This window comes from Dama dama, chromosome 23 (genome assembly GCF_033118175.1).
Source record: "Dama dama isolate Ldn47 chromosome 23, ASM3311817v1, whole genome shotgun sequence".
NCBI lineage: Eukaryota > Metazoa > Chordata > Mammalia > Artiodactyla > Cervidae > Dama > Dama dama.
This window is the reverse complement of record NC_083703.1, coordinates 12195375-12207706: the sequence shown is the minus strand read 5'-3', so window position 1 is coordinate 12207706 and position 12332 is coordinate 12195375. Positions and strand designations below refer to the sequence as shown.

Sequence of the window (12332 nt, the reverse complement as noted above, 5' to 3'; positions counted from 1 at the left end):
TCATGCCGGATCCTCGGAGGATCAAGTTATTCTGTCCTGTTTACCTCCTGGGCTCTTCGCTGGGTTAAATCCTTCCATAACGGGACCCACACCAGCCACATAGAGCAGCCTCCCTCTAAATGTAGAGCTCACGCTCCTGAGACGGACTGTGGCCAGGGCCCTGGAGGTGGTTGCACAGCGTCTGGCGGGGCATGGATGTGGATGGACTGGGACTGCTCCCTGGGCACAGAACCCACAGGATCGCTGGCACCAGGCTGTCCAGAGCTTTCCCTGCACGGAGCGCCTGGGAGGCCGTCAAACACCGTTTACAGCACGGGCTCCGGCGGCCTCGGCTGGAGCACACAGAACTGCCCTCTGAGACCCCGTGGACGGGAGAGGTGGCGGCTCCACCAGGGGCCCTGCTGAGGGCAGGCCGGGTGCTGGGAGCCAGTATGGGACGTCCCGCCTGTGACGAGGTCGTGAAGAAAAGACCGGGCAGGCAAGGCCGGCCGGGACCCCATCCATGACAAGGTCACGAGGAAGAAACCTGACAGGCAAGGCCGTCTAGGATAAGGGACCCTCCAGGTTGGCTTCGGCCTCTACCCCACCCTGTATCCTCCCCCCTTTTTCTGCTGTTGTTCTTGTTTGCCCTGTTGTAGATTCTTGTGTTGCCTGCTGAGAGCTCTCCTGCTCCTCTTTCACTGAATGAAGACCAACTTAAAACCCTAATTAATAAATCTCCTGGACACTGGTACCCTATGAAGGGGCCAGGGATGAAAGAAATGCTTCAATTCAAACCCTTTTGCTGGCATTCTGGCTTGTTTAATAAATGTGTGCTCTCACTGCACAAAATGCTCATGATTGTTCTAAACATCCTAAGCACAGGACGCTAACAAAAGAAATTATTAAGCATAGGCCCCTCCGCGGGGTTAGAAAAGCTCCACAAATAATAGCCACAAATGTGCCTAATAGAAAATAGTTTAGATAGAGACTAACAGGTGACTTCTTGCAGGTAGTTAACTTTTAGACTAAGCCTGTTTTGTGCCATATCTGCTGTTTTTGCAGTCCTTCGCATTTCTGTTCTGTAAAAATGTAATCCTATCTAGTTCCCATGGAGATGACGCCTATTAGAAAGAAAATAGATTAATTACAAGAAAAACAGGGTCAGCTACTGAAGTTGCTTAAGTCACACCAGGTGCAAGCCATAAAATGTTAGCAGGCCTGAAGGCCAAATGATAAGAAAGACTCCTGTGAACAAAAAGTATGCGGGTGACATCCTGTTTCTGTTGAAGGTCAAGTTGCTGTAATGTTTTGAGATGACCTGTGTGTAAGCAATATGCACTTCCCCAAAAAAGATGTTGTTAAGGGTACAAAGGGGCCGTGCAAAAATAAACTTCAGACTTAGCCCCCAAGCTTTGTCTCACTGTCTCTCTCTCTCATTCTCTGACGCCGTTCATCCTGAGGGTTCCCCCGGAACCTGCTGGGGCTGGACCCCGGCAGCCGGGGAGAAGGGCACAGGCCACCCCGGGCACGGGTGAAACCGTGAGCCACAGCCCCACTGCCCTCACCGTCCTGTGTCACCGCATGTCTGAGGGGCCACCCCGGGCAGCTTCCGCAGACAGACCCCAGAGGCACACCACACACACGGGTCCAGCGGAGCAGCTGCCACGTTCCTGGGATGAAGAGAGGGGAGGAAGGTTCTCACACACCCTCCACCAGACGTAGCCGCCTCCCCACGGCGTCAGAGCTTTGGATGATCACTATGCAGTCACTCCAGCCCATGTCTGAGTCCCGCACATGTGCCTGGGTGCCTTGCCGCCTCCTGCAGCCGATGCTGTGCTGAGCCCTGAAGCCTGACCACAGGCCTCGCCGTCGACTCTCCTTAGCCAGGCAGAATTTCAGCACGGCCCAGCTGAGCGCCCGAGGCCCTCCTTATAAAGCAAGGTGTAGATGGAGGGTAGGCCCGCTCCTGAGAGCCCTGCTCGACCGCAATGTGAGAAAGCAGGACGTCCCCAGAAGAGAAGTGGGGCCCCCGCACCCAGGAAGCCAGGGCCTCCGTGTTCTGGGTGCTGGGCTGGGGCAGTGAGCCCCTCAGACAACGGCGGACCTTTCCACCCTGAATTCAGGCTGGCCTGGCCAAATGTGGGACAGTGATGCTAAGGAACCCCCCCGGCGCAGTGCTCAGAAGACCAGATTCTTGTCTGCCCTTACTGGGCACTTCATTGCCACGCCACGAGGACCCGATGCCACAGAGAGGCCGGCGCAGGGGCCCCCATCCACAGCATCCGAGGACGCTGCCCGTGTAAGCGCCCTTTTCGATGCCAGGCTCCCCTGCGGGATGCCCCGTGACCTCAGGACCATTCCTTCCCCAAGGCTCTGGATGCACCCTCACCTCTGCAGCCCCCGACGGTCCCTAGATGCCCTGTAAGCACCTTACGCTATCTGCACACTTTCATCCAGGCGTGTCTCGGGGGGTCCTCATCTAACTCACAAAAGGTGACACCAGCTGCCTCACAGCATTTCCTCCTGCCTGTGACAGCGGCTGAGTGCTGGGCATCCCCCCACCCCAGGGGGCATGGAAGCCTCCAGCAGCCCAGCCCTGCTGCCCATGGGTGGGTCTGTCTTCTTCGCCTCAAAGGCTCAAAGCAGTCCAGCAATTTCTCAAGGTTCCTTTTGCACTACAAACAGGGAAGGGAACCACCACTACACAAACACACCTTGGAGAAAGTGCCTGCTGACAGTGGGGGGCTGGGCCCACAGGGGTCTGCCAGCCCCTCCTCAGACCCTGGACAGAGAGGAGTCCCACATGCAGACAGACCCTTCTGCAACCCAGGCCACCAGGTGTCCACAGCTAAGTCCAGGGGTGGGGAACCTGGTGCCAGGCTGAGCAGAGACACGAGGCGTAGGGACCCTCTCTCACAGCCCCTTCCCCTTGCAGGCCCTGGCCCTCCAAGCGCACCCCATGTCACACCATCACCTCCCTCCTCTCCTGCTGCTTGAGCTCCTTGGAAGAACCAGCCCTGCGTCCCAGCACCTCACGCTGGCAGGCACCGCCACCCCTCCTGGGCCTGCTCGGCTCACATCTGTGTGTCCCAGCCCACGAGCTCCCTGCTTCCCCACCGCTGCACCTCTGAGCCTGGCAAGCACTGGACAAATGCTGGGCAGGGCAGTGGGCGCACACCCACAGGCGTGTCACACCCAGGCTCCGCTGGGGGCGAGGAGCTGGTCACCTCGGGGGCTGCGCCGCCCACGGCCTGAGCCTCGGAGCCCAGCTGCCGTGCTCCCTGGCTCCTCCACCTGCAGAGGGCGCACCCAGAGGAGCTGTATGGACTCCTGCCCTCGGGAGCAAACAGGCACAGCGCTTCACACGGTTCACGTGTGTTCCACCTGACCCTGGACGGGGCCTGACTGAGTCCTGGGCCTGGAGGGCGGCCCCCCTAGCCGTGTGACCTCAGCCAGCCCCGTGACGCCCTTGGCCAGACGAGTCCCATGCAGGCGGTCAGAGGCGAGGCCGACCCCTCTCAGCCCGGGACCCCCGTGCACACTCACCTGGTCCCGACTCTCTTCAGGGGCTTCTCTCAGCTGTGACTGGGCCAGTCTCAGGCTCTGACGTTCCTGAGTCACGCGGTCAAGTTCAAGTTCAAGTTTTTGGATTTGGTTACCCTGTTTTTAAATGTCGGTTTCACAAGTATAAGAAGAACATTAGCAACGTGATACGTGTTTAATGCAGAAACTTCAGAAAGGCAAGAACTACAAAATTTAAGTCATCCGTGATCACAGCACACCCGACGTGCTGTATCTCCTGGCCCTTCCGCCACACACACACATGCTGCCACCACGACATCGTAGGCCATGCCTTCTCTCTTATAATGTCCAGAGCATTAGACACTATTCAAAAACGTGGTTTTTAATGGCGGCACCATACTTTACTGACTTAGTCAATATGGTTGATGATTCAAAGCTGATTCCAATTCTTTTGTGCTATTAAAAGCACCAGCACAATGAAAATAGGTTCAGCTAAGTCCACAGATAATGTTCAGTAAAGTTCCCACAGTAGAATCATGAAGTCAGGGCACATCAACGTTCTTGACCATTCTTGATGTATGTTTTGCCATAATGACCTCTGGAGAGGTCATCCAATTTAGGGTCCTATCATCAGGCTTTGCAAAAGCTGCTAAAGTTCACACATTTTTCAGCACTTGCTTGTGAAGCCCCTCGCTTTACCTCCAGGCACGTCAGGGCTGTCCCTGGTCTGTTTTAAGCCAGTCTGCCTGCCCCTCCCTGCCCTGCCCACAATTCACCTGCAGCTCCTCCCGGAGTTCAGCCTCCTCTAGTCTGCCTGTCAGCAGCTGGATGGTGATGTGATTCTTCTCGCTTTGGGCCTGGTGGGTAGAGGCCTCCTCTCCAACCTGCAGGACCCTGTGGTTGAGCTGGGACAGTTCATCCCTACACTTGTGACTCTGGAACAAAAAGGGAGAAAACACAGGTAGACAAGTTATTTTTTTAAGCCAGCAGCATCCCAGGTGTCCTCAACCAGGACACTCTTCTCCCCAGGGGATGCTTAGCAATCTTTGGAGACCATTTTGGTCATCACAGCTGGGGGCGGGGTGCTATCAGCAACTAGTGGGTGAGGCGCTCACTCAGTGTCCCCAGAGTGATGGGCTCTCAGGCCACCGCTCAGAGGATGAACTCTGATCCATCCCCCAAGAACCAAACGCTGGGCACCAGGAGCGTTCACACTCCATCAGGAGCGCTCACACCCCATCAACATCCCATCACTGCTCTGGAGAACTGGCATAATTTTCTCGTTTCTCCCATGGTTATTTTTGACATTATCTTAAACATGTTGAAGGAAAACAAAAACCAAAAAACCCTAGCTAAACCTAAGGCACGTGATTCTCTTCAACAATCTGATCACTGTCATTAAACACAGCACACTGATGAAATCACCCACTTGGCAGACAGTGGATGCTGGACGCTGGCGGTGCGGCCTGGGATAAACAGCAGCCAACAGGTGACATAGGAAGCGCATTATCTCCAACCGTGTGTCACATACTTTCACACAAACCATGTTTTGCTCCTCTGCTTTTCCCTAGCAATTGCTCCGGAGGCTGAAGGTCTGAAGCCCTCTGTACCTCAGAGCAGGGTTCATGCACAGCTAGGCAGGTGCATCATTGTCGCCCCAGGGCGGGTGTTCCACCTTATCAGCCAGGCTCAGGGGGAGGCAGGCAGGGGTGGGAAGAGGCAGATGGGAACTGCGGGTCTCTCCAGGGTACAGCAGGTGTCTGAGAAACCAGAGCAGACAAAAGCACTCCCAGAGTGGGTGGGAACTCAGCAAGGACACAAGGTCGGCAGGTGAAAATCTACTATGCTTCTATGTCCTGACAGTGAACGTGCAGAAACCCACGTGAGAAACAAAACACCATTTGTGCTCTGGCCTGGAAAGAGTTTGGAAGTCGTCACTCCCAACAAGAACAAAGAAAAAGCGGAGTAACTGAGAGTCAACAACTCTTCTGAGATCCATCAGAGAACTGAAATGAGCGGGCAAACCAATGTTCTGGAAACCGGAAAGAAGAACAGAAGAGCGTCACGGCTCACCAGGAGTCAAAGGCTGGAGGCCTAAACAGAGTGGCTGCTGTGGGTAGAACCGGGTCCACAAAGTCACCGATATCTGGAGACAAGGCTGCTAACAGGTCATTAAGGTTAAATGTGCTCACAAGGTGGGGTCCTAACCCAATGGGACAGTGACTTTATAAGGAGACACAGTGAGAGGGGGCTGCCCACAAGCGTGGAAGAGCCTCATGGGAACCAAGCCAGCCCCGCCTTGAGCTTGGCCTTGAGAAGCTTGGGACAACAAACTCCTGTAGTTTAAGCCGCCTGCTTCTGACATTCTGTACGGAGCCTGAGCAGACTAGGACAGCGACTGTTCTGAAGTGCACAGAGCGTTCTGCTCTCTGCCCTCAAGGGAAACCTCCTTCTCTACCAGGCCGGAATCAGCGAGGGGAAGGGGATAACCAACTAGAGCCCGCTCTAGCTGTTCTGACTCAGGGTCACTCACCTACTGGAGTGGCTAAAATAAGAGCAACAACACCAAGTGTGGACAGGGATGTGGGGCAACTGGACCTAGCATACACTGCTGGCGGGAACATAAACTGTTAGTAGCCGCTCTGGATAACAGCTGAGCAATTTCATATAAAACTAGACATGCAACTGCGGTACAGATCAGCAATTCCTCTCCTGGGCATTTATCCCGTGAAATGAAAACTTACATCCACACAAACACCTGCCCAGGAATTTCATTGCAGCTTCTGTGACAGCCCAAAACTGGAATCAGCCCAGCTGTCTCTTAAAAGGTGAACATTAAGACAAGCTGTTTCCAAATTGGGAAAGGAGTATGTCAAGGTTGTATATTGGTCACCCTGATTATTTAACTTATATGCAGAGTACATCACGTGAAATGCTGGGCTGGATGAAGCACAAGCTGGAATCACGACTGCCGGGAGAAATATTAATAACCTCAGATATGCAGATGACACCACCCTGATGGCAGAAAGCAGAGGAACTGCAGAGCCTCCTGATGAAAGTGAAAGAGGAGAGTGAAAAAGTTGGCTTAAAACTCAACATTCAAAAAACTAAGATCATGGCATCCAGTCCCATCACTTCTTGGCAAATAGATGGGGAAACAGTGGAAACAGTGACAGACTTTATTTTCTTGGGCTCCAAAATCACTGCAGATGGTGACTGCAGCCATGAAATGAAAAGACGCCTGCTCCAAGGAAGGAAAGCTATATTGGCCTATATATCTAGGCCAACCTAGACAGCACACTAAAAAGTGGACAAAGGTACGTCTAGTCAAAGGAGATCAGTCTTGGGTGTCCATTGGAGGGACTGATGCTGAAGCTCCAATACTTTGGCCACCTGATGCGAAGAATTGACTCATTGGAAAAGACCCTGATGCTGGGAAAGATTGAAGGCAGGAGGAGAAGGGGACAACAGAGGATGAGATGGTTGGATGGCATCACCGACTTGATGGACGTGAGCCTGAGCAAGCTCTGGGTGTTGGTGATGGACAGGGAAGCCTGGTGTGCCACAAACCATGGGGTCGCAAAGAGTCAGACATGACTCAGCAGCTGAACTGAAGTGAAGACAAGCTGTGGGACATTAACGCCTTGGAATACCATCCAGCGACAGGAAGAAAGAAACTGTGGACACACGGCAGGGAATCATGCTATGTGAGGAAAGGCAATCCCAAAGATCTCATTCTGTATGAGTCCTTTTCTGTCACTTGTGAAATGACACAATTTTGGAAACGAAGGACAGTTAGTTGTTTTCGGGGGTTGAGGCTGGGGTGGATGGGCAGAAAGATGTAGTTGTGAATGAACAACATGAAGGACCTTGTGGAGCTGCAGCTGTGGTTGTGGAGACACGAACCTGCACAGGCAATAAAACCGTGTAGACCTGACACCCACATGAGTACAGAAGGAAAGCTGTGGAAGCATGTGGCCTTTCTGGGTGGTCCCGTGGTTAAGAATCTGCCTTCCGAGGCAGGACACTGGGGTTCCATCCCTGGTTGGGGAACTGAGATGCCACGAGCCGTGGGGCAATGAAACACTCCCCCAAGAAAAAGAACACCCCCCCCACCCCCCGCCAAAACTGGGGAAGTAAGACCTACGGAGTGCATCAATGTCAATAGCTTAGCTGTGATGCTCATTAAGGGCTGATTTGCGCCCCCTCACACCCCAATTCACATGCTGAAGCCCAAACCTCCAAGACTGTACTGGAGTACTGTACAGAGGGGCTGCAGTTGGAGATGGGGTCTTGAAAGAGCTGATTAAGGCAAAACGAGGTCGTATGAATCCAGTATGATGGTGCCCTAATAAAAGATGACGACACAGACACATCTGAAGGATGACCATGTGAGGACACAGGGAGGACAACTGTATACAAACCAAAGAGACCGGCCTCAGAAGAAACCAGCCCTGCCCTGACCTTGAACTGCCAACTCCGAGAACTGTGAGGAAATAAACTTCTGTTGTATAAGCCCCTCAGTCTGTGGTGCTTTGCTATGGCAGCACTAGGAAACGAACACAGATACTATACTAAAGTTTCACAAAGTGTGACCACTGGGGGAAACTGGACAAAGTGTATTCCTCTGTAATACATGTCTTATAACCACATGTGAGCCTGCAATTATCAGTAATAATTTCAATTTAAAAAAAAAATTAAAAAAAATAAAAGAATGACATCCAAGCTATGTGAAGTGAAGTGAAAGTGTCCAATTCTTTGCAACCTCATGGACTATACAGTCCATGGAATTCTCCAGGCCAGCATACTGGAGTGGGTAGCCTTTCCCTTCTCCAGGGGATTTTCCCAACCCAGGGACCAATCCCAGGTCTCCCGCACTGCAGGTGGATTCTTTACCAGCTGAGTCACAAGGGAAGCCTCCAAGCTGTGTGCTTCGGTACAAAAGCCAGTAAGTGAGACCAAGTGCAGAAAGCATTTATTCATGGGGCAGAGGGAGACCAGTGTGATGGGCAATGCTGCAACACAGTGAGGAGGGCATTCAGGTGCAGGCTAAAGGGGACTGATCAAACAGTAAGTCCAGCCACTGAGGACGATGGAGACCAGGCTTTTCACTGCTAGAGGAATAAGTTATAAATACAGAAAGAGAGAAAGCTAGAATCATCCTTGTGGAATTGCAGAGTTTGAATTTATGATTTTTCGGTAGAGAGGTGTACAAATAAATCTACCTGAAACCACGTGCATGTGAGCATAATAAATATAGACTCCCTAGTTCCATGCACTGACTGCTTTTGGACATGGTCATGCCCCAGGAGTGGTGAGCACTCCAAGGACCCAAATCTTGGTCTCCAAGTACCACTCTGAGCTAAAAGTCACCAAGCATTCCTTAGAGAAATGATTGCTTCCAGGGTTGGGGCAAGGGAAGTACCAGATGAACCTGGAATATCATGGGACACTAGAAAGTAAGGAAGTGCTCAAATAATGACCAGGACCTGTCTCGAGGGCCCAGAACTCAGCCGGAGGGGGCTCTTATTGGCCAAATCTGGGACAATGGAGCACGAAAATAAATGCTGATGGTAATATATTATAACCCATTGAATAAAACAGGGAGAACAATTGGGTGAGAGTTAGATGAAGAACAGAACATTCGCATCATATCAAAGGAATTTCCCATAAAATGTTCAGTAGTTACCAAGGGAAAGTAACTTTGTAAAGAAGCCTGGCCAAAACCACCTGATCAAGAATCTAAGGATGTCACTAAAGCTTCCGTCCCTGGACAGGATGGAATTAGAAGGGGATATCCCCACATAATCTGAATTCAATGATAAGTTCTAGACACACCATATAACAGCTGCTTATAACCTTCAAAAGCACCAGGTCCTAAGAACAAGGACAGGCAGACTGAAGCCACACGAGGTCCTGATTGTGGCTGACAGGGCCTCAACCCGTCACATCCACACTGATTTCCCAACTTGGAGAGGGACGGGGCTGATGGGCCAGCAACTCTGGTAACTTTCATAAAAATGTTGTGTTTCCTTTTTGTAAGTTTGAGACTATTTCAAAACAATGGAAAAGGCAGGGCAGCATCCGTTTCATGCCAGGGGTCAATACTTAACCTGTGTGCAGAGCTCTTCCATCTCAGAGCAGGCCTTCTCCTTGTCTCTCTTTAAAACCTCAATTTCCTTCCTGTTGAAGAAGCAAAGTTAACAGTATCACTGAGCAGTCACTGCTCACGGTCACCGTGGTGGCCGGTGTGTACACCTGCTCTCAGTACCCTACAGCCACGGGGCTGTCACTGTCCCGCACTGTTCCCGCTGCTGGTCGATTGGATCCCAGCCTGGGAACCAGAGGAACCCTGCCAGCACTAAGAACAAACCCTCCACCACATTCCTCAGTTGCACAGCACACGGTAATCTCTCTCCAGCTCAGGGGAGTGCTCGTCACACCCAGAAGCATAACGATCAACACAGCCTTACATTTGCTGACGTCTGCTGTCAAAGGGGTCCCAGCACCAAACTTAGGGAAAACGGTTCCTGCAGGGAAACCTTTCGGATTTCAGAACTGCTGTAATGTAATCGAGATCGCTGGGTGACCATCCACTCTGGATTCCACACTTTAATCGTCAGGCACTTTTATCAAATCAAAACCACATTCTCGGCAGTTTAGAGCTGAGCTCATTTGAATTTTATTTGGGGAAAAAAAAAAAAAAAAAAGCCAAACCCTCCTCAGATGAGGCGCTGATGGTGAAAGCTGAAATCCACTGACGGGTGTCCCTCCACAATACACACAGCTCCTGCCTCAGTGCTCAGGCCCCTGCCCTAGACCCCTGACTCTCACACACTGAAATTCACAGACCAGGAATGAGGCTTGGACAGAAGCACAGCTGAAACCACTATCAGGACCAGAACAAACCGAGTCCACTGGCCCAGGAAGGCTGCGAGAGGCCCGCTTGCCCTACAGGAATGCAGGATGCCTCCTCCGGCCCTGGAGCACGCTGTGCAGTATTTCTATAGGACGCCTGAGCCCTCCCGTGCCCATCAAGGCTGGTCGGAGGGCAGCACAGGTCTCTGCTGACTGTTCCTGGAATGTGGGTTATCTGTGAACACGTCCCACTTTCTACAGCAGTGCCCTCTGAGCTTCTTCTATGATGAGCAAACCGTGTCCGCGATGGGTGGTTGGGGTGGGACCACTGAGCCGGCCCTTACCTCTGTGCAGCCTCTGTCCTTTCTGAAGCTTCAAGCTCTTGTCGGATCCTCCCCAACTCATTTTTCAAAAGTGTGTTTTCTTCATAAAGCTTTTCCAACTCGATTCTGGATGACAAATTTTAAAAAGAAAGAAGAGTGGGAATGCAAGGAGCTGGTCACCCGACAGAGTCTGGTCTTGCAATGACCCCCAGCCACACTTTCCTTCCCTGGATGAGGACACAGGGCACCAGTTCCTTACCTGTATCCAGTGTTAACTTGCTCTGGTTTGCATCTCCCAAGAGATAAGCTACAGAAAAACAAAGCTTTCTTAGCTCCTAAAAGAGCCATTGACTAGCGTATTCAGCACCTTGGTTCTCTGTGTTTCCAGCTGGCCCGTTCCTGCATCTCCTTACCTTCACTGAAACGTCAGTGTGCTCACAGCTGGCACCAAAGCAAGACGCTGGGTGAGAGTCCTCATGAGGTTGTTGCAAGGAAATCCCCCCAGGGACCCCGAGCACAAAGCTGAGGAACACAAGGACTCAGGAAGCTGAATCCTATGGGGAGTGCCCCCTATCCTACACCCTGAGGTCAGCACTGGAGGAAACTGGAAAGATGCCCACATCAGCGGACAGAGGGTGATCCAATGTAATCTGGAACCTTCAGGAGAGGAAAGCAAGTACTGACAGAGGCTGCCCAGGCCAAGTCTGCCTGGAGTCCTTGGCTTCTGATGCTCTTAATCTCCCTGGACGGTAACTCCACTGAGGTGCAACAGATGAGCAATTGACCAATAAAGATCACAGGGAGGCAGCTTGAAACCCATGCCTGGTGCCCTGAAAATCTATCCTTAATAAATGTTGGTCACACTGACATTCCCCTAAACAGTAGGTCTCTATCTGGCATTAGCTTCTAGTTTTCTCAATCTAAAGTACTCAAAGCATATGACCTCATATGTTTAATGTATTATTCTTATAATATCAAGCAGAAGTATCTCCTTCATAGGCATAAGTGTGATTTCATTTTTCTCATGAGGAACTAAAGAGAAAAATGAAGACATAGAAGTCAATGGAATTTTAAAATACGTGGAGGGTTTCAAGGAGAGTGATGACAAACGAGGTCTGTGTTGTGAACTGTCATTCAGGCTCCTGGATGGAAGACAAAATTGCTTCAAGGCAGGTGTGTGTGTGTGCATGTGGGTGCCGGGGTTGGGGTGCGGGGTGGGGGGGGTTTCCTGTTTCCTGGACCTCGAATAAGATGGTGGTTGTCTTATCCCAGTCCTCCACATTCACCAGACAACCAGAGCCTGTGCAAAGCTGATCATCTAACGTCTGGTGTTCTCACAGAAGGTTATAGAAACTTCCAGGGGCCCTTAAACAAAAACCTGAATGCTGAAACCAAAGCCGTGAGCATTAAGGAACCCAAAGATGGGGTTACGCTGAGGCCAACACCTACATCAGTGTGGAGAAACCACACAAGGGCCGCATGTGGTGGGCTGGTTCCCTGGAAGAGGTTAAAGTGGTCTCAGATTAAGAGGCTCCCAAGTCTTCTTAGCAAAAGCAAAACACATCCTTTCTGCCGGGAGAACCCTCTACTATAGCTCTCAGGATTCCCAGAGATGAACATCATGTAAGCATGAGCTCACAGTCAAAT

At 51.5% G+C, this 12332-nt stretch overlaps 1 protein-coding gene across 8 annotated transcripts in view; it reads right to left on the bottom strand.

Annotated features, from left to right (window-relative positions):
* The window catches only part of NINL (ninein like), a 114610-nt gene that overhangs the window by 4657 nt on the left and 97621 nt on the right, over positions 1-12332 (bottom strand). For 7 of the 8 annotated variants that reach the window (XM_061125990.1, XM_061125991.1, XM_061125989.1 and 4 more), the window contains 5 exons: positions 10945-10992; positions 10707-10811; positions 9618-9687; positions 4281-4439; positions 3529-3642 (listed from right to left, as the gene is read on the bottom strand). In XM_061125990.1, coding sequence (XP_060981973.1) covers positions 3529-3642; positions 4281-4439; positions 9618-9687; positions 10707-10811; positions 10945-10992 — 496 coding nt within the window. The remainder of the gene's footprint in view (positions 1-3528; positions 3643-4280; positions 4440-9617; positions 9688-10706; positions 10812-10944; positions 10993-12332) is intronic. The other variant, XM_061125994.1, reaches the window with a different exon arrangement.